This window comes from Podarcis muralis, chromosome 6, assembly GCF_964188315.1.
Source record: "Podarcis muralis chromosome 6, rPodMur119.hap1.1, whole genome shotgun sequence".
NCBI classification, from domain to species: Eukaryota; Metazoa; Chordata; class Lepidosauria; order Squamata; family Lacertidae; genus Podarcis; species Podarcis muralis.
This window is the reverse complement of record NC_135660.1, coordinates 76,419,542-76,441,506: the sequence shown is the minus strand read 5'-3', so window position 1 is coordinate 76,441,506 and position 21,965 is coordinate 76,419,542. Positions and strand designations below refer to the sequence as shown.

The 21,965-nt window shown below is 46.9% G+C and overlaps 1 protein-coding gene across 6 annotated transcripts in view; it reads left to right on the top strand.

The window, feature by feature from the left end:
* The first annotated feature begins 10,295 nt into the window (after positions 1-10,295).
* Positions 10,296-21,965, top strand: part of GRID1 (glutamate ionotropic receptor delta type subunit 1) — a 713,795-nt gene continuing 702,125 nt past the window's right edge. For 4 of the 6 annotated variants that reach the window (XM_028729284.2, XM_028729285.2, XM_028729283.2 and 1 more), the window contains exons 1-2: positions 10,296-10,900; positions 14,401-14,556. In XM_028729284.2, coding sequence (XP_028585117.2) covers positions 10,822-10,900; positions 14,401-14,556 — 235 coding nt within the window. In that variant the 5' untranslated portion in view covers positions 10,296-10,821. The remainder of the gene's footprint in view (positions 10,901-14,400; positions 14,557-21,965) is intronic. The other 2 variants (XM_028729286.2, XM_077930578.1) reach the window with 1 other exon arrangement.

The following is a 21,965-nucleotide window of genomic DNA, read 5'->3' as shown; positions in this document are numbered from 1 at the left end:
AGATACACAAGCAGCAGCAGCAACACTTAAAGAGTAAGCGTTCCTATTGAATATACCTTTATTCTTTTGAAAACATTGCACCTCACTCTTCTTCTTTTCTCTTTCTCCTATGCTCCATGGCAAGAAGCATTACATTATATGAACACAATGGCGATTGTAAAGCAGCAGAGGAGACGGCATATATATTTTATGATTTATCTGACTTTGTGCATTAGTATGGATAAAAAAACCGACCACTTCAGAATGCTACGCATTGCTCTCCCATGTCTTCGGAGAGCCACGAAGCTGAGCTGTACCCTGTTTAAAATACGCTGCTCTGTAGTCTCTGCGGGAGATCAGGAGCCAAGCGGCTGGGTTTACCAGCCTCCTCACCAAATGCTTCATGCCGTCAGTAGTTACAAAAGCAGGAATAAATGGCAGCCAGTTCCTCAACTTTTAGGTATTTGGAAATGCCTCAGTAATTTATATTAAAAGGGGACGGCCCGTTTTCCAGTAGTGCACAGTACAATAGAAGGGTTAGGGCTGAGTGTGCACTATACATTTACAGCACCGCCCCCCCGAGAATCATGGGAACTGTGGTTTGTTAAAGGTGCTAGGAATCATAGTTCTGTGAGGGGTAAGCTACAGGTAATGGGATACCCTGGGGAGGGAAGAGCTATGAAAGCACGGTGCGTAGTCCAGAGGCAATTTGTACAATAGGTGGGTAGGTTTGTTATTAGAAAGTCTTGTGGAAGCTGCAACAAAATGTTGCAGTGCGGAGCGGTCTCGTTCAGGATTCCAGCCACTCTACTCTGCTACATTCCATTCACCCCCCCCTTCCCTTGGTTTTCCACACGCCCCTTCAACAGTTAGCACTCTGCGCCTACTGAGCATGCTCAGTTCCTAATGTGCCGTTTTGGCTATACAAACAATAGCGCTCACAGCCTGAACATCAGAAATGGAGGGAATTCAAAATAGGAAACTAGCAATTTGAAACATGAAAATAGCTCTCTTGTTTCACTGAGACTCACCAATGTACAGCATGTTTCTCCTGAAAATAGGTAAATCTCCAGGCTGTTGCTGTTTTGCAGGAGGCATTCTGATGCATAATGGAAATTTATCATTGTACCTCGGGTTAAGTACTTAATTCGTTCCGGAGGTCCGTTCTTAACTTGAAAATGTTCTTGACCTGAAGCACCACTTTAGCTAATGGGGCCTCCTGCTGCCGCTGCTGCACAATTTCTGTTCTCATCCTGAAGCAAAGTTCTTAACCCGAGGTACTATTTCTGGGTTAGCGGAGTCTGTAACCTGAAGCGTATGTAACCTGAAGCGTATGTAACCCAAGGTACCACTGTAGATGGAAGCAGTTTGTCACCCTAGTGCAATAAATTCACTTTAAAAACCACAGGGTGTTTTTTGCAGTTAGGAAACTGATAGGGAAATGCCCTGAAAAGTGCCGGGTATGGGATGGCCGAATGATTAACGGGGAGACATACAAACACCCCACAAACACATCATGATGAATGCTCACTGGCATATATAGCCACCCTGTTAAAGTCTTGGACTAGAATCTGGGAGACCAGGGTTTGAATCCTCATTCAGCCATGAAGCTCTCTAGGTGATCTTGGGCCAGTCACCATTCGTCAGCCTAACCTACCTCACAGGGTGGTTGAGAATGAAATGAGGAGGAGAATCACACCCACCACCTTGAGCTCATTGGAAGAAAAGGTGGCATATAGATGAAATAAATAAATGTACAGAGACTGGACATAGTCTAACCTTTGCCTAAGCTTCACACAAGCAAATCAGGATGAATTGTCTAGTCAGATTGTCTAGAAGAGCCATCTGACTGATAGAGCTCAGTGAGGTTTACTCCCAGGTAAATTGGTACAGCATTGCAGCCTATAGTGGGTATGGATCTTGTCCTCTTGGCAAGGTGGGGAAAACAAGAACAGTTTATGTGTATCTACTGCTGTATATGCATAAAGAAATATTTAAAAATCTACGGTCTGATTTAACTTTAAAAGAGGATGATTGACACACAGAGAGAAATGCTGTTTCAAAGGACTCCTATCCTCCTAACCTGGAGCTTAATGGCAAAGTTTTTTTGAGGGTGTGATATTAAATCCAGCTAAGAATAGGTTCCACTTCTCTTGTTCTGAAACTTAATACAACGATAATTTTGCAGCAATTATGCCTTTACTTCCTGCTGATTGCAAAAAAGGTATCTAAACGTTGTAAACACAATAATTTTGATTTTAATTGCTAGAGACTTAGAAGGATACTGTACACTGAAGACTGAACAGCTAATAAGTAAAGATGCTTGATGCATATTACATAGGGAATAAGGGAGAGAAGGTAGTAGCAGTCATTACTATCTCCTTTGACAGCACTTAAAGACAGCGCTTGAGGCACTGCTTAATAAGACAAAGTAGAATATCTATTTTTATGAGCCAGATTCTACGATGAGGAGTCGGAAAGCTTTATCCAGTTCTATAATCTCCTTATCAGAATAACTCTTCAGTAGAGTTATAGAGGTGCCATCCTGCAGCCCGTAGTTTCTAATTAGAGCTAAGCCTGGTTCACACAAGGCTGCAATATCAAGTTATTACTTGTTTATGTGAAAGAGCTCCTGCAGATCTAGCAACTCAGATAAAACTTTCATTTAAGCGTGCACGTCAACAAAAATAGCTCACCTTGGGCAAGGGTGGGCGCCAGTGTGGCTACATGTGCAACGGCACCCACAGCTTCAGCATGGGAAACAGGGGAAATGGCAAAACATGTGAGTGTTAGAATAACCCTTTGTCAGGAGCCAGAGTCAGGTGTAGGTCAGTATTAAAATACCTGGAACTAATCTGTACTGGTCAGTAGAAGTTAAAGGGCCCCTGGACGGTTAAGTCCACTCAAAGGTGGCCATGAGATGCAGCGCTCACCTCACTTTCAGGCCAAGGGAGCCGGCGTATGTCCACAGGCAGCTTTCCGGGCCATGTGGCCAGCATGACTAAACCGCTTCTGGCGCAACAGGACACTGTGATGGAAACCAGAGCGCATGGAAATGCCGTTTACCTTCCCGCCACAGCGGTACCTATTTATCTACTTGCACTGGTGTGCTTTCGAACTGCTTGGTTGGCAGAAGCTAGGACAGAGCAATGGGAGCTCACCCCGTCGTGGGGATTCGAACCGCCGACCTTCCAATCAGCAAGCCCAAGAGGTTCAGTGGTTTAGACTACAGCTCCACCTGCAACGTTATAAATGCATTATAAACATGTGACACCAGAGGGCGCTGTAAAGCAATGTAAAATGCCAATGTAAAATTGTATTGAGAGCTATATAACTTTTAAAAATAGCATTTTTACAGTCTTTATATATCCAGCCCCAGTGTCAGTCAATTTAACTCTTTATTGCATCTTCCCAGTAGGTCTTGCCCCGATGAAGCATTCATGAAGACTGAAGGCCCCTGCCTTCCCTCCGCTCTCTAAGGCTCCTCCCCCAGTAGCCTAAGGCTCTGTTGTCTTGTCTTGTCTCTCTTTGTTTGGCCCTCTTCATTTCTCTGTGTGTTCTAGGAGACCAGGGCAGGGGGAGCTTGTCGCAGCAGGAGGGGGAGACTCCCTGGACTCTTAGCAGCCTTCATAATTGCTTGTCATTGGAACACTTGGCTCTTGCTGCTCAGTGTGCAAACTGTTGTGCCCAGTTTGGAAATGAGGTGCCCATCTGCACCACAGATTTACGGGAAAATGCTTATGCATGTCTACTGGAATTAAATCCCCTTGAGGTCTCTAAGGTTATTCCTAGTTAATTGTGTTTAAGTGGATTAACAGTATCCTTTTCTTCCCATGAAATTCTGGGAGCTGTAATTCTAGAGGAGAGGGCCACAGATCCTTAACATAATTCCCACCCTGTCATCAAATATAATGTCCCGCATACCAGGGGTAGGATGGGGTGTCCTGACCTGAAAATAAATATAAGGTTGTAGTGTAAATCTGTCAAATTTTTAAGAATTGGTGCAACAGAGCAGCACCTCTACAGTTGTAAAATTGTCTTGAACTGCTGCTAGGTTATTTTACACACACACACACACACACACACACACACACACACACACACACACATATATCTGAACTGGCTCAGGTGGTAAGTGACATCACTGATTGACTTTCACATCTTCACGGGTTAAAGCGCTTCGGCTCACTCTTTCAGGATATTCAGGAATTGTAATGGCTGTGAATTTTGCAGACGACCCTTCTTGTACAGTAGCAAAGCCCATTCGATACAGGTGGAACTTCTCATTTCACGTTTATTCTGAAAATGGAAATCCGGGCACTGGTATCTCATGAGAGGCAAGCGCTTGCATTTCTGCAGCAGTTTTGCAGGAAGGGGAATGATGATAAAATGGTGCCTGGTAGTCAAAGGTCAAAACTGCAAAAATAAAGAGAGAGAGAGAGAGGCTGATGCATGAATGTTGCCATTCCGTGGTGTTCAATTTATAAGGCATTCCATTTACTATATATGCTCATTCAAATGGCTCCCTCATGTAATAACACATGAGAGTGCCTTCTCTCCTACCCGGTAATGATTGGATGCTGTGGGCAGTCAACTATTCTTACTATGCAAAAGACATGTGGATTAGTTTAGCTTGGAGAATATGTTCATAGCCATGGGACCATGTGAGTGTCTTTATTTATTGACAATGAATGGAGGACAGCTGTATTCAGTGATGTTTAGACCTTGTTGGGGCTAGGTGGAAGTAAGCCAGGACAAAGTAAACACATTCCTCCCTGAGGAGCCACGCCATAGAGAGCCCTTCATAGGACCAGGTAGAATCCTATTTGAGACTCAGCTACATTAGTAAAAAACAAACAAACAAAAACAAACACATTTTAAAAGCGTTATAGCACTGTGACACCAGATGGTGCTGTTGAGCTATGTCTTTCGGCAACGTGATTTCCCATTATGAGGTTTACAATGCGTTTTCCTGAAACATTTTTTTGATGTGTCTAGATCCAGCCTTGGTTCCTTCTGGCACCTGACCCCTTCACTGAGCTTGTAGCTGCAATATCACCCTCTGACCATCCATGATGGTAGTGTTGGGAGTATAGCAGAGGGCAGCTAAGCAGTTCCCTGACAGGAATTTGCTTTAAGATGAATCTCAGACCGTTTGTCCAACTAGCACAGTGTTCTCTACACTGGCTGATGGTTGCTTCCCAGGGAGGAGACTCTCCTAGTCATACTAGGAGATGCCAGAGGTTGAACAGATGTTTTAGCACCTCCCAGAGAAAGTAGGATGTAGTAAGGTAAAGGGACCCCTGACCATTAGGTCCAGTCGTGACCGACTCTGGGGTTGCGGCGCTCATCTCGCTTTATTGGCCGAGGGAGCCGGCATGCAGCTTCCGGGTCATGTGGCCAGCATGACTAAGCCACTTCTGGCAAACAAGAGCAGCGCACGGAAATGCCGTTTACCTTCCCGCTGGAGTGGTACCTATTTATCTACTTGCACTTTGACGTTCTTTCAAACTGCTAGGTTGGCAGGAGCAGGGAAAAGCACTTAATCTTATGTATGTGTTTAAAAAACCAAAGTACCATGCTAAATAATATAGGGCTTTCCCCACAGTATAGAGAGATCATGCTTGGATCCTTGGTCCTCTGTGGTTGCATACTGATTTGATGCAAATGTAAATTAGGATTAATTTTTAGTTGCTCCATTTGTCAGAATAAGGAAAGTTTGTATTGATCTTTGTTCTAGGGCCCAATTACGTGGATTAAGTGTTTTTATTACATGAAATACTGAGCATGGTATCTATTTAATGGGCTGGCATTGATTCGTAGGAAATTGCATGTGTAAAATCAAAGCCTGTAAGTAAGGATGGTTAGAAAGTGATTTTAAACTATTTTTAAAACTAGCACACACACACACACACGTCTTCAAGAACTATCTCTGTAGCTATAAAAGCTATTGGCATAAATTTGATACTTTTATTATGTTCATTCCTTATGTTCTCTCCTTTTCCGCATCTCAAGCGACATAATTCTCCTTACCCCTAATCATCCTCCATCTATGGAGCGCTCTCTCTCTCTCGCTCTCTCCCCCCCCCCTCTCTCACACACACAACTTAGAAAACCTTTTATGCACTTCTGTTTTTTGTAAGGCAGGGGTGGGAACTTGTGGTGCTCCAGAACACTGGTCTTGCTAGCTAGGGATGATGGGAGTTTTCCATCCAGTTTTGTTTTGAAAGAGAATATTTGATTGGGAGGGGGAGCACAAATCATTTGGCCAGGTTAGCAGCTCCGATCCCATTCTGACCTTTGCCAACAAAGGTCCATATAGTTAAAGCTATGGTTTTCCCAGTAGTGATGTATGGAAGTGAGAGCTGGACCATAAAGAAGGCTGATCACCGAAGAATTGATGTTTTTGAATTATGGTGCTGGAGGAGACTCTTGAGAGTCCCATGGACTGAAAGAAGATCAAACCTATCCATTCTAAAGGAAATCAGCCCTGAGTGCTCACTGGAAGGACAGATCCTGAAGCTGAGGCTCCAATACTTTGGCCACCTCATGAGAAGAGAAGACTCCCTGGAAAAGACCCTGATGTTGGGAAAGATGGAGGGCACAAGGAGAAGGGGGCGACAGAGACGAGATGGTTGGACAGTGTTCTCGAAGCTACCAGCATGAGTTTGACTAAACTGCGGGAGGCAGTGGAAGACAGAAGTGCCTGGCGTGCTCTGGTCCATGGGGTCACGAAGTGTCTGTCATGACTAAACGACTAAACAACAACAACAACAACAACAACATCCCATTCTGTTTAACATCTAAAGATGTTCAATGTGTGATGTGACATTATCATACTGCAAGCTATCCTGATCCTGATTGGATGCTAGCTGCAAAGATGGGGAAAAGCATAACTTGATGGCGTGATGCCACATACTAAGTGTGCCTATGCCAGCCTTCCTCATACTGGTACCCTCCAAATGTTGTTGGACCCCATCTCCCATCAGCCCAGCCAACACGGTCAAGGGTCAAGTCCAATGGGAGCTGTGGTCCAAATCTTCTGAAAGGCACCAGGCTAGGGGACATCATCTCAGGTACGATGGGAGGAGAGGGGAAAGAACAAGCCACGGGACTGATGTTTGGGGCTGCAGTATTCAGTTTCAGCCTAGTTTTATATATTCATGCACACTTATTTAATAGACGCATTTCCTTGTCACTCTGACATATAGTCACAGTGACAATGAAATGTGCCTGAATCGTAAGTATGCATGTTGAGGGCACAAAGACCAATCAGCAGTCAAGGTCAGTTGACCAATGTGGAAGACCAGAAATGCTTCTGTGGTCACTTTCTCTGAGAGGTGCAGGCAGTGCTGCTGAAGGGCTTGCAACCACTGGGGAGGGGAGAACAGCAGGGAGGGTTTGACCTCCTCAGAGTTTCCATGCCCCCCTTTTTAAAAATCTTATTTTTTTTTAAGAGGGGGAGGAAGGGTATGAGTATAGCAGTTAAGCCCCATTTATTTCAGTAGCTGACTTTGCTCTCTCCCATTGGGAAACGTGTGGGTTCAAAACACTTAACTTTGACTGAATTGTGCCCTAAGGTTCTAGCCCCTTTGAGGCACAAAGCTGTAGGAGGCAATGAGGAGGCAGTTTTACATCCAATTGTTCAGTAAGAAGTAAACATGCTCTTGGGGAATAATCCCATATCTTATGTGGCAGCAAACCTGGCTTTGCAATGAAATATGCACTTGACTGGGAGTGGCTGCCTGTCCAGGATCCTTAAGTATCTGTATATCAGTGGTGTTCAAACTTTTTTTAGGATTGATGTTATTGAGGTTTTTAGGATTTTACCCCAGGAAATAAACTGCCACAGGGGTTGGGTTAAACCGACTGGCAGGCCGGATTAGGCTCCTGAAATGGACTTTGGACATGCCTGATGTATACTATACAGTGGTACCTCGGGTTACATACGCTTCAGGTTACATACGCTTCAGGTTACAGACTCCGCTAACCCAGAAATAGTGCTTCAGGTTAAGAACTTTGCTTCAGGATGAGAACAGAAATCGTGCTCCAGCGGTGCGGCGGCAGCAGGAGGCCCCATTAGCTAAAGTGGTGCTTCAGGTTAAGAACAGTTTCAGGTTAAGTACGGACCTCTGGAACAAATTAAGTACTTAACCCAAGGTACCACTGTATGTATTTTCCACATCATATTATTAGACATTCACCTTAAGAACAGTGAGGGGAAAGGCTCTGGGAAGAGTGGCAGGTATAAATTTTGGAACGTTGCACCAAAGTCCACTTTATATACAAAAGCAATGGTTGAATGAATGAAGCAGCCCCAAATATATTAAATGACTTCTGTTTGGGATTGCTTGCTATTTTGCTTCAATGTACAATGCCCCACCTGGCTAGAGGCCTGCCTGTCACATTTGTGATGCCAGCAAGCTACAAGCTTCAGTGCTCCATCACCAATCTTTGCACTTTCGAAATTGACTGCTAGTCTTGTCTCCGGGTACCCAAAGGCTGACACTGCAGCTCTCCATTGCTCGGGCTAACCTGAGGCTTCAGGCTCGGAGCCACTTAAGTACCGTACTTGGCATCCTGCTTCTCCACTCATTTTTCCTGGCAGTGGTTTTAATTTTGTCTCTCCAGCTCCTGAATGAATTTGTTTTCTCTTGGATCCTTGTGGCGTATTGAAAGGCTTCTCACGTTTGGGTGCCTGCAATCACAGATGCGTTTGTTTTAAAGGGATGAATCAGTCTTCTGAGCTAAGCATGTCCAATTTAGGCACGAGATTTCATTGAAGGCTTTTATTTTCATTATACATTTTTTTAAAAAAAACTACCCCACAACAACAGCAGCACACAAGCAACCTTTCACGCACCACTTTCTCCCAGGAGTTAAATATTTATTTTCCATTAAAAGCAACACATCTTTAGGATCTAAAATCAGAAAGCAAAAACGGGGGGGGGGGTAATAGCAGAAGAGTTTGAGCTGGATTTTGAATTTAACAGCCCCAGATTTTCATGTATGTATGTGTACACACACACACACACACACACACACACACACAATATATATATATATATATATATATATATATATATATATATATATATTCTATTTCTATATCTATTTCTATATCTATTTCTATATTTCTATTTCTCTATCTATCTCTATCTCTATCTCTATCTCTATCTCTATCTCTATCTCTATATATAAACAAGGGCTGCAGCCAAGTGGCAAGGTACTGACCTGAATGAAACTGTCAAAATAGGGAGCCCGAAAATATCAATTCAAATGCACAGAGTTTGTGATAATCACTAGCATTACTATCATGTGAGTGGAGTGATGAAGACACAACATCTGGTCCTCCTATTAAGCAAAGAGCCCAGATGTTGAATGGATGGATAACTTCGACAGAAGGCTTTTCTACTCCTTTGCTTCCTTTTTAAACTTTTCGGCAGCCCTTTCACCCTCGCGAAAGGTGGGTGGGAGTGAACAGGATCTCCCGGGTCATCATCTTCTGAGAAAGGCACCTCGGTTCCATAATCCTAGATGGCAGCGCTCCCACCTTTCGCTTGCCCCTCCTCCCTCTTTCCCCCTTCCAACCCTCCATGGGATGTAGCTGCGATCCCTCCGGGTCCCTCTTCGGTGTCCATTCATCCCTCGGAGTTCTTACAAACAAGCCCGAGGTCCAGCGCAAGGAACATGAGCTGCTCGCCTGCGCACGAGCCGCTCTCCCGGAGGGTCGCTGTTTGTCGTCTCAAGATGCTGGGAAGCCTTCCATCCTCCCCTCCCCTCCCCACTTCTTCCACCTGCGACCCCGGGGCCACGCTTCCTGGCTGTTTCTCGAGAGTTGCGCTCCGGCTTCCCCTCTTCAACATGTTCAAAAAAATAATCCCCCTCCCCGTGCGCAAAACTGGCACCACTCTGCGCCTTCCTGTGGAGATGGGCTTCCCTCCCCGTTCTGAGAAAGCAGATTTCCATACATCTTTTCCCCATATCCCCTTAAAAGAGAGAGAGAAGCGTTTGCAAATCCTTGATCCGAACTCAACTCTCCTTTCTCGGTTGCTTCCTCCTGCTGCTGCGTGCGTGGTTGCTGCTCCTGCTGCACACACACACACACACACACACACACACACACACACACACACGCACGCACACTTCGCCGCCCCCCCCCATAGGAGCTGCTTCTCCATCTCTTCTCTGTTGCCTTTTCGCCCAGACTATATTCAGTAGTGAGGCTCTGCAATCACGTGGGTCCTCGGTTTGATGCGGGGGGGGGGGAGGATCGAGTTAGAGGAGGGGGGTGCCTCCGCAGTTTGCTGTTTCCTGGGGCCCGGAGACGCGCGCGCGCGCACACACACACGGAGACACACACACTCTCTCTCTCTCTCACACACGCACGCGCACACACACTCACCCACGGAGTGCTCAAGAGCTATTGCTGAAGTCTAAGGCTGGCTGCTTGCTCTACTGCTGCTGTCGCTTGTCGCCTCCTACCAAGCTGGGATCTATCTCTCGACATACATTTTTAAAAACCTCAACCTCGTTCCTTCTTCTTTCTTTTTGCTGTGGCTCCATCGTTGCTGGTGGCTTTTTGGGGGTTGTGCTTTTTTCCCTCCCCCTTTGGGTTTTTTTTCCGCCTTGCGCTTTCCGACTTTCAAACCTCAAGCTTGGAAATTACTTAGGTTTTGGGAAGGTTGGGATTTTTTTTTTATTCCCCCCCCCCCAAAAAAAATCAAAAAATCTGGGCATCTTTCCTCTCTCTTTCCTTGCTCCTCTCCTCTCCTTCCCTCTCTCCATCTCGGTGGCTTTTCGCCCCCAATCCGGGCTGATGTGCTGTACGAGGGGTCTGAAATGGAAGTACTGATGCTTTGGTTTTTCCCTTGGATATTTCAATGCGTTACGGTGCGAGCGGACTCCATCATCCACATTGGTAAGGGGAAGAAGCTGGTGTGTGTGTGTGTGTGTGTGTGTGTGTGTGTGTGTGTGTCCCCGTCCGTGCGTCGTGTGTATATGTGTGTGTAGATATATATGCAGGGTAAGAGGGGCACATAAGCAATTACTATAAGAGTGAAAGGAGGATGGGTCTCATTAAGGCGCAATAATAATTCTGATCCAGGAGGGAAGATGGAGAAAGCGAGTTGAACTCTAGCGACGGAAAGAGAGAGGATGGCGAGAGCTCTCGCTCGCTCTCCCTTCCTCCTCTCTTCCACGCCACCGCAAATAAAAGCCCTCTGAATGCACCTCACCGCAAAGTTAGGGGCGAAACAAGACTGTCCATGGTGAAAGCTGAATGCTCTCTCTAAATTTCCGGAGGCGGTACTGAGGAAGGTTTGCGCTTGCAGTTGCTTTCCTAAGCAAACCCTTTCTGTGGCTTTGGACCTGTTTGCGCCTATATTACTCTCCACTTCCGAGGAGGAAGAGGAAGATGATGAGGTGGTCACACACACACCACCAACCCCCACCTGAAAAGGTCCCCATAGGGAAAACTTTGGAGAGGGACTTTCCTTCTGCCCGGGCAGGTGTGGTTCTCCCAAGCCCGGACTGTGGGAGGCACACAACTGCCACTTTCAAGTTAGCTGGTGTGTTTTTGCCGGGGGGGGGGGAGATTGCAGGTGCCAAAGGAACGTAGTGTGGGTGCTCTGTCTGTCTGTCATTGGACTGGATGAGATTTCATTGGTGGATTACTGAGCACCGTGGTTGGGGGTGGGGTGCGGTAGGGGGTCTCAAAGGCTGGATCGGGAGAAGAGGAAGCCGGAAAGGGAAAAGGGAGATCCGGGGTTCCCTAAAAGGAACTTTGAAGGAGAACGGTGGCTCGTGCCAAGGGGGGGGGGGGGGGGCGGGACTTGCCACTGGCAGACTTTCTTCCTTGAAATTAAATAAAAGCAAAGGCCAGACTCTGCAGGTATCAGCAGGAAGAAGGAAATGAGTGTGTGTATGAGAGAGAGAGAGAGAGAAGGGAGCCTGGGGAGCTTTTGATTCCCAGGGGTCCTGGTGAAGGGAGGCACGGGAAAGCTCCCTAGTGAGAGGCAATGCGATGGAAAAGGCTGGAGAAAAACCCAAGCAAGAGGCTCCAGCAGATGATGACATCTTTTTTTAAAACTTCGTAGAGATCTTTTTTAAAAAAAATCAAATCAGAGGAAAGGTCTCCTCCCCGAAGGCGGGGAGAAGAGAGAGAAAGGAGAAGAGAGGGTGGGGGGGGGGGAGGAGAAGGAAAGGCATGTGGTCAGGCTGGAGGGAAAAAGAGGGCTGGGAATGCTTTCGGGTCCGCTCGGTGGTGGCTGATGGTAAACTCGTCCTTCTCTACTACCCCGCGTGCTCCTCTCCCTATGCCTTAAGCAGGAGGCTGGCGAGAGCAGGCCAAACAGCATTGCGGATCCCTTAAAAAAGATCGATTGGGGAGGGGAGGAGGGAGTCTGCTGTGCTACAGCTAGGTTCGGAAAGACTTTAGAGTTCTCCCCCATCACCCCAACCCCAAAGAGAGAGCGGCTAAACTTTAACTTCGGCTGCGTGAAGGAACCGGCTCAGGAAGGGCGACTCTTGACGTCGGATTTCAGAGGGGCGCACAAAGCTAGGCACCTGCAGATAAAGTATCCCCCAAATCTCCCTGTACCTGTGGATGAAGGATTCTGTTCTAGTCAGATCTCAGCCCTGCCCCCTTAGTCTCTCAGCCACCTGCCTCCCGCTCAAGTGGAGGGCGGGAAGAGGAGGCTGCGAGCAAGGATGATGGCTTCTCCAGGTTGAAAAGCGAAGCTGAACTTCGCTTTGGAATTTTGCGCACGGTGTGAGCATCTGGTTGGCATTTAAAGGCGCAGGAGAGACGTGAATAATAAGTTAGAGAGGCGGAACGTAGAGGTGGGTGGCGTGTGAGGATGAGCAGAATAATATGCTTAGGCTATTTTTTTTTCAAAAAAACAAAATATCAGAGTAAAAAAACCCCCACCACTATATATTTACCTCTCTCCTCTCTCTTCACGCTCAAAGCAGGGGTATATTATGTAAGGCTTATCGCCAGATGTTTTCCTGCTAGCTGCATAACCAAGGCTCTGAAATTAAAAGCTTTCAGGTTACTGAACACAAAGCTCAGATCTCCGTTAATATGGGGCGATGCGCAGGAGGGAAGTGACGGACAGCCCTAAGAACAGAAGGGGGGGGGGCACCCATTCCGGAGGCTGACGCGTAGGTGTTGTGTTGTCCTACCTTTTTGCGGATAAAACTTTTAGGAAGCCTTTCCTCCGCCTCCCCCACCCCGCGTGTCTACATCTATATAAATCAACACAGGCTAAAATCCCAAGAGCCGAGTGGAACCCCAAGCTCACGCTGCTTATAAATTGGACTGTACAGTCTGCAGGCTCAATAGCTCGCCCACTGGCTGAAGCTGAGCAGGTCTGGGTCTGGTCAGCGCCTGGTTGGGCAGTCCCCTGGGCACCGCAGCCACGCAGCCTTGGCACTCGAAAAAGCAGAACATATATATTTGCAAGCAAACGAACAAGAAATGTGGTTGCCCTCTGCCACAGGGCTTCATAACCGGGAAAAATCTCATTGATCCCCACAACCCCTGAGCAAGGGAAGAGGAGAAGGTTCCCATCGCAGGTGCTCCTCTCTGCCTTGGGAATAAGGACTCTTTAGCTGCCCGTGGTGTCACAGAGGACTTGCCCTTGGTGAAACAAGGGAGCGGGACGTTCTCCTGCCAAGCCGTGGCCTGGCCCGCAGAAACGCTTCCGGGAAGGCCTCGGGCATGTCCTCTGCCCCACACATCCCTCCTTCAAGGCAAGTCCAGGACAGCAGCTAGGATGGTCCGGCCTTGTCATTTTTATTGAGTGGAGCTCAGCTGAGCAAACTTCCAGAGCTCAGTCGCGCGAGTTCTTCTTTAGCTCTCCTGTTGTAACAGCAGGGCTACGAGCGAGCGGCTTCCTCCCCTTTCAATGCATGCTAGTTCTGGGTGAACACAAAAACCTGCTTTTTATCGTTGCAGGCCAGTGGTCCACCTAAGCCAGTGTTGTCCACACGGACGGGCAGCAACTCCCCAGGTTTTCAGGCAGCCGACTCCCGCAGCTCTGCCCGGAGAGGCCGGGGATTGAACCTGGCACCTTCTGCGCGCAAAACTGATGCTCCTGACCCTTCCCCAGCCCGCACCTGTAGCTGTGTGAATCTGGGACAGGCTTGCGCACTTGTTGCAGGAGAAAAAAAGGCCAGTTCGGGGTGTGTGGCTCCGTCAAGAAGCAGTCAGTGGGCACGACCCCTTTTGAGTAGGCTTAAATCACCCCGCGGTTTAGGAGATTGGGAAGTGCATGGAAAGTTGAGGGACGAGCGTGGATAAAGTAGCCTTCGGAGTAGAAAGCCTTTCTGGGTTCACCTTCACGCCACTGGCACGGCCTTTCCCATATGCTGGTAATGGGGATGATGGTTTATTTGTCCTCCACCCCCCAACAGGTGCCATATTTGAAGGCAACTCGGCCAAGGACGACGAGATCTTCAAGCAGGCGGTGGCGGACTTGAGCCTCAACGATGACATCTTGCAGAGCGAGAAAATCACGTACACGATCAAACTCATAGAAGCCAACAACCCCTTCCACGCCGTCCAGGAAGGTAAGGGCGACCGCGAAGGAGAAAAGAGGGGCTCGCGACGCGTTGGCCTCCAATGCGCCCCTGGAACTTGGAGAGGGCGCGAGAGATCCACTCAGGCTGGGTTGCTCTCTCCCTAGAGGCGCTATAGACGGCGGGGGCAGCAGGAGGAGATCTGGGCAGTTGTCGATCTCTTGCCCCGCCTTGCCTTTAGCTGTTGCTATGCCCGGAGAGCTTTTGCCTTTCTCGCCGATCTCTCCTTTTGCGCGCGGGATTCATGGAGGGCGCTTTGCCTAGCCAAGCCTGCGGTTCCCACGCGCCCCCCCCTTCTCTTTCTGTCTCTGGGAGGGGCTTCGACCCCCACCCGGGGGTAGGAGGGGGGAAGGGAGCAGGCAGCTGCCTGGCAGGGTCTGTGGCACAAAGCGGACGTTGTTTGCCGGCCGAGGTTGTGTGTGCGTGCGTGTGGTTTTTTTGCTGCGCGGCCTGGCTGAAAACTTTCCTTTCGGCCAAAGGTTGGCGCTGTTTGCCAAGGAAAAAAGCAAGCGGGGAGCGAATGAAAGCTGCAGGAGGTGTTTTGGGCGCCTCGGAGAGGCGAGCATCCTCTGGCCTTGCTTGAAGCGCTGGCTGGAGGAGTTGGTCGCTGGTTTGGAAGCCCTGAAACGAAGTGAAAGGATAAATCAGTGCAGCGCTGTCGGGCGCAGACGCGCCAGCTGCCTAAAGAAATCCGAGGCTCTCTGTGTGCGGCTGTGTGGTTGTGAGTGTGTGTATACACACAGGCATATTGGAAAGGCCTGCAAGCCAGATCCTTGGAACCTATAATCCTGGTGGGTTTCTAGTGTGCTGTGGTTTACAGCCTTAAAGAGGAATGGAAGTGGATGAAGGGAGGGCAGCTTCTTGAAGTGGAGAAAAGGATGGAGGAACATGAAATATTCCCGTGCGGATGAAAGAGGAACACCTTTAGATATTGATATATTGCCTGTGGAAAGAGCTTTTGCAGGGCAACAGGTGGATTAATTTGTGCCCGTAACTGGAGGCTTCCAAGGTCCTTCAAAAGGAAATTGCTGCCTTTAAGGCAGGTGTGGCACAGCTGTGGCTTTCCAGATGTGGCTGGACTCCAACTCCCACCAGTCCTGGCCAGCATAGCCAATGGCCAGGGATGAGAGGAGTTGTGGTCTAGCAGTCTCTAGGCAGGACTGCAGCTTCTCCACCTTTAAGAATAACAATGATAAAAAACATCATAACCCTATTCACTCCATTATACAAAGTGAGACTTGCCTGTGTGAGTAAACATGCATATGATCTGCCATGCACAAATCTTTTTCCTGGTTGCAAAGGATTGGTTCTGTGTCTTTTGGAGAAGGAAGGGCAGGATTGGTAGCTTAGAGGGAGAGAAATGCTGAAACTGAAGGTGTAGGAAATGGGAGCAGCATGAAGTGTTTTGCAGGGTGATGGGTTTGATGCTGTGTGGATGAAATGCCCCGTGGCTTCTGCAAGGAAAGTCCCTAATCAGTTTGTTAACCAACAAGGTGTTTGTGAGATTCTTTGCTGTTTCTTGCTGCCCCCCCCCTTTTAAATACTGTATTCCAGATGATGTGAGAAAGTGTTATGGTGTGGTATTCCCCCCCCCCCCCCCGTGTTTTGCAGTATCTCTACTCTTCTGTTTAGCCTTGGCCTATGGAGAGTCTATCCCTGCAGCAGGGAACCGAGGATAGGTGTGTGTTTGGCTATGCCGTGAACAAAACATGTTGATCCGATGTTCTGAACTGCTGCCAGAGCTATTTAAAAACGAAAGAACAGGGACAGGGAGGTAGGAGGAGGGCAACTAAACAGCAGCTTTGTGATCTGAACATTTCCTCCAACCCTGGTCTTGTTTTGTGGCACCTGTCAATCTACCATCCTGTTGGCAAGGGGACAGGAGACCCAAAGGGAAATATTAATTGGATAAGCACAAAGAAGAGCTGTTTCAGGACTCTTGTGTCCTACCCATCCCGGATGTGCTTTTTACGGCAATAAATAGGATACATTGTACGTGATCAGGAGTCGCATGTAGGAATTATCACCTAGTGTGGTGTTTTCTGAAGGGTTTTATTTTGAAAGGGGACCTACTTGCATGAAAGGAATGAATGAATGGTCGTTTTAGAAAGAGAGGGGATGTAAATGCAGTGGAAAGGGTGGGAGAAAAGCATACTACATCTAGATTTTTCTTGAGCCTGACCTGTGAGATCAGGCTTAGTTACTTGAAATGCGCAACTGTCACAGCATCTTTCTGTTGTAGCTACAAATAAAGCAGCATGGAAAACATGTGATAACCCGAATCTCTCCAAGTCTAGGTTCTGATCAACTGGTCAACCTAGATGATGGAGGCAGGCAAATTGCCAACCGATATGATGTACAAATGCATTTTATTTGTGTGTTCTTGCCATGCAGCCAGTAATTCCATACAGACTTAAAGATGGTTCTGATAGGCCAGCTTAAATGACAGTCTGCAAACTATCCTCAAGTTCATAAGGTTAAGACAGTAGCTGGGCAGGTAAATGAGTTCAAATCACAGAAGAAAACATCCTAGATCCTGCCTCAGATCAGGAATGTTATGTGGGGGGAGTTTGGTAAAGAAGTCGAGACTGGTTACCGGATGTGTTACTTCAGCAGCTGTGTTGCTCCGTAGCAGTTCTCCAGAAAAGGAAAGCTATTTATATGCCTTAGCAATATTACTATTCTCCCCCCTCCCCTGAACGATGAATCATTAAGCCTTTCTTACCATGCATTGGAAATAGTTATTCCACCCCCCCCCTTGTCAAAATTCATGCATGCTTGTATGGGTTCTTGTTGGCTCAGCACATTTTAATGAATTTTTTTCTCGATCGTTCCCATCAAACCTCACCTCGGTTATTTGCACTTATTATAGCATATTATATTTAAATTGCTCTTTTTACTGGTGCTTTGTGCTCTCTCGGGTGTTTTTGACAATTTTCTACTTGGGGCAGGCTTTCGCTTTCCATGAGATGCCAAGTTACTGGGGAAGACAACGTTTTATTTTAGTGTTGACATCAGTTTTTGCCCATAGCAAGATGGCAAGGCTCAAGGAAGGTTCAGAAGCCAGTTACTGTCCTGGGCTTGCGCAGCACAATCCTGTGCAAGTTTACTTGGAAGTAAGTCATGCTGTGTTCAATGGGACTTATTCCCAAGTAAGTGTTTCTTGCAGAGATTGGGAACCTGTGACCCTCCCAGGTGTTGTTGGACTCAAACCCCCATCAACACCTGCCAACATGGCCAACAGTCAGGGATGATGGGGACTGTAGTTCCAACAACCTTGCATGACTCTGCCGACAACATGGAGGGCTGCAGATTCTTCATCCCTGCTTTATATCATTGCTGCCTTAATGTATGACAGTGCAGCAGCGGCAGCAAGCGATGCAACATCTGAGTTGTGTGTGTGTGTGTGTGTGTGTGTGCTTCCTATTGCATTATCTTGCACTTGAAACTAGCAGAGAATAGGGGAGTTGATTATTGTCAAAAGTTTTAGCGTACAATCAGATCTTCATAAAGCTACAAAGGATCAGTGGCCTATTTTGCAGCTGATTCATATTCATGGAAGTAACAGCAGTTGGATAGCTGAAATAGCATTTTGAACAGTGTCTCCTCACACAACCTTACAGCATCTCCTTCCCTGGTTTGATTGCATTTGGGATTTAAAATATGACACCCAAGCAGAGAACGGAAGCATTTGGAGCACAGGAGACTTGTATTTTCTTCCTTTGCGTGGTGTGCATCCAGACACAGATATATGTATATAAAATTTGTGGTGTTTCAGTTCTATATCGGATGAAGAAGCTATGACAAAGCTAATGTATGAGGCATACTCTGGAGAGTCCAGGAAAGAGTCTAGTCATATTTTAATCTGTTTTGGTACAGCTCATTAGGCATTGCAAAATTTTCTGCAAGACCCTGATAGGTGTTGTTTTAAACTGTCCACTCATGGGCAGTAGGCCTCTAAAATTAGAATCTCTCCCTAAGCAGAAGCTGATAAGCTGGAGGGCAGATGGGATGCTGGATAAATGTTACAATTCTACTTAAGAACTACCTCTTTTGGGGAAGTTAATATGTGCTTCTCTCTCCTGGGGAGGACGACAGAGTCATCAGCTGTTCATTCAAGGGGTGTCAGAACTTTGACACGATGGGTGAGTGAAGATGATAGTGGTAGCTCTATCTTGATTTCCAGGCTTCTTGTTGGTGTTAGACGGACGATTCTCCCCCCCCCCCCATTGTTTTAATTTTCTTTTCTTTGCTGTTATACAGTGTGCTGACAGAATGATGCATCGATGAGCCAGGAGCCATACCATTGCTCTGTAGTATCGTTTTGGACTGCATTCTGCTGTCACTCCTACCGTTTGTTATCTTAGTGCTGTTGGTTTTTTTCCAAGATGCTCTGCTTGTTTTCCATGCAACTTTGCTAAGAGCTGTCAAAATGAAAGAAAAGATGAAGCAAATCAGCTGACCTGCTCTGCGAGGACGGTGCTACGGCAGCTGCACTAAGGCCCTAAGGTGTAAAATGTTTTGTTTTGATGCTCCGTGCTTTCGTGAGCAGCGCTATACAGCAAACATTAGCGTAGCTGCAGAAGCATTTATGGTCTGTTCCTATGGTGATTTGTGCCAACAAACACCTTCGAGTAGGTATTCAACATAGCCTAATCTGCGTGTTGCCTGAATAGTATGGATGCTGTCTAGCCATGGTTAATGCTCCTTTACAGTATATATAGTCATGGGCATAGCCTGTGGTTACCAGACATCCTTGTTTCTGGGGACAGTCCCTGGATTTACAAATCTGTCCCCGGACAAAATCCGTCCCCGGATTTCATTTAATGTCCCTGGATTTATATTTTAAGTGTTGTAGATTTATCAGTAGGGAATGAATGTTGCGTGATTGGTTCAACGGCACAAGACACATCATATGGGGACTTCCGATGAGGCAAAATGGCGGGTGCCACAGCAGCGAGCAGCTCCTGAAGCCAGCCAGAACCAACTGTGCTACCAGTCTGGCTCCGGGCTGCTGAGACTGCTGCTGCTGAGAGGGAACCAGGGATGCCCGGCACATCAACAGGGGGAACCGCTGACACCCCCCCCACGACCCAAATTGAGCCAGCAGCAAGAGCGCCTGGCCAACTGCCCAGTGGTGCTCTGGGGCCAGTAAAAACCCTGGAGCTGATGCAGGGAGAAGGAGGAGAGGAGAAGGAGAAGGAAGGGAGAGAAAGAGGAAGGAGAAAAAAGAGGAGAGCCCTGAGCTTGCTGCGCTGCTGCTGCCACTGAGGAGGAGAGGTAGGAGAGCACCAGGAGGGCAAGGACATGTGGCCGAGTCCAGGCTCGACCTAAGCCTAAGCTAACGCTCCAAGAGAGCAGGCTAGGGCCCAGTGGAAGGCCATGCAAAGAGACCACAGAAGAGAAGATATTACTTCTTTTTAAAATAAATAAAGATTTTTAAAAATAACTTTCTTTTCAAAAAAAAGTGTCCCCAGATTCTTTGATAAAAGTCTGGTAACCTTAGTATAGCAAGGATTTTTGTTGGGGGGTGGATCAGGACTTGGTTGGGGAGGCAGGACTTTTTTGGGGGGAGGGGGCACAGAAACGATGTGATTTGTCAGTTAGTTAAGTAATTCTATTATTTTACTTGATCTAGAGAGGGCAGCTCCCCCCTGCCCCCCCTTGGCTATGCTCACATATATAATGGTCATGTCAGTGTTTCCAGTCATCACTGGCTAGGCAGGGCCTATGGCTGTGGAAACCTCTTGTGTGATCCATCCCTCACCTTTTCAGAGCATTATGGGATGCAACCACAGATCAGTCACATGGCTCTCTGGGAAGCCTGTGAATTCGGCCTATGATGCCACACCAGTGCTGGAGAGATGTTGCTCAAGAGCTGTAGACAGCGATATTAACGATAGAGGTGCCCAGGGTACCAGTGTTCCTTCTTTTGGAGAAGGTCAAGTAAGAAGTTAGGCAAGCTACCGTATTTTTTGCTGTATAAGACTCACTTTTTCCCTCCTAAAAAGTAAGGGGAAATGTGTGTGCGTCTTATGGAGCGAATGCAGGCTGCGCAGCTATCCCAGAAGCCAGAACAGCAAGAGGGATTGCTGCTTTCAATGCGCAGCGATCCCTCTTGCTGTTCTGGCTTCTGGGATTCAGAATATTTTTTTTCTTGTTTTCCTCCTCCAAAAACTAGGTGCGTTTTATCGTCTGGTGCGTCTTATAGAGCGAAAAATATGGCATATCTTGGCTGTGGTTATGGTTGTCCATCAGTCAACAGGTATTTGTGCTCTTGCACAGGTGAGGCTCTTGCAAGAAGTGGACTGTATCTACATTTATTCACAAGTGTATGTCTCTTTGCCTCTTTTCACTCAGCTTTAAAATAAAAACCATCCGTCAAGATTCTAGCACACAGAGAGGATTTCCTGCAGTACCTTTGTGCCCAGGTGGAATACTATCTGCTTCTAGATAGGTTCTCGCACCCCTGTACCTAAGCAAACCCTGAGTTGCTTGTGTTAACTAGAATGCATGAGATCACCCATAAAGAACGTACGTCTATATTTTTTGAAGGTCCTGTCAGGTGTTATTCTGTCCATGAATATGAATCAAGTTACGTGAGAGAAATGACTATATAGTAAATTGTCAAACAATATGTATAGGATAAGAAAATATGGTATGAAAGCATGGAATACATGAAAAAATGCAATAGTGGTAGTTGTAATAAGCAAAAAACAAAATAAGACAGCTTTCTAAGGATCCTTGAGGATCATACTTAAATGATCTCCCTCAGCTTGTCCCAAAGGAGGAGGAAAAGGCAGCCATAATAATGTAAGGGACTGAGATGTCAAAAGCCTTCCCTGATCTTCTCTAAACTGGTTCTAATATTTACACCCTTTAAACTCTCATAGGTCAGCCATAATCCCCAATAACAAAAAAAAATTTTTTTTTTGGATCATTGATCTTATGCACCATATATTCAAAGCACTATTATACCACTTTGAGCTTCCCCCAAAGAATCCTGGGAACTATAGTTTCCCCCCAAGGGGCTGAGAGTTGTAAGGAGATCCCAATTACCCTCACAATTCCCAGAGTTCCCCAAGAAGAAGGTTTGGTTGTTAAACCAATCTGGGAACTGTAGTGTTGTGGAGGGGCATCCTAAGTATATATAAAGCCTAAGGGTAGACAGAGGTGGCATGTAAAATAGCAGCACATTTTAAAGAGTGCTCTCATCTGCTTCCCTTTCTATTGCGCTCATAGAGTGTGGACAGCGAAAAACCACTAAAGGAATAGACATAGACACAGGGGTGTTTGAGCCTTTGAGAGAGAATGGTGAATATGAGACCATTATTTAGATTTATCATTCCCTTCCTCCACCTCTGTTTTGAGCCTTTCTAGAGTTACTGATCACTGTTATA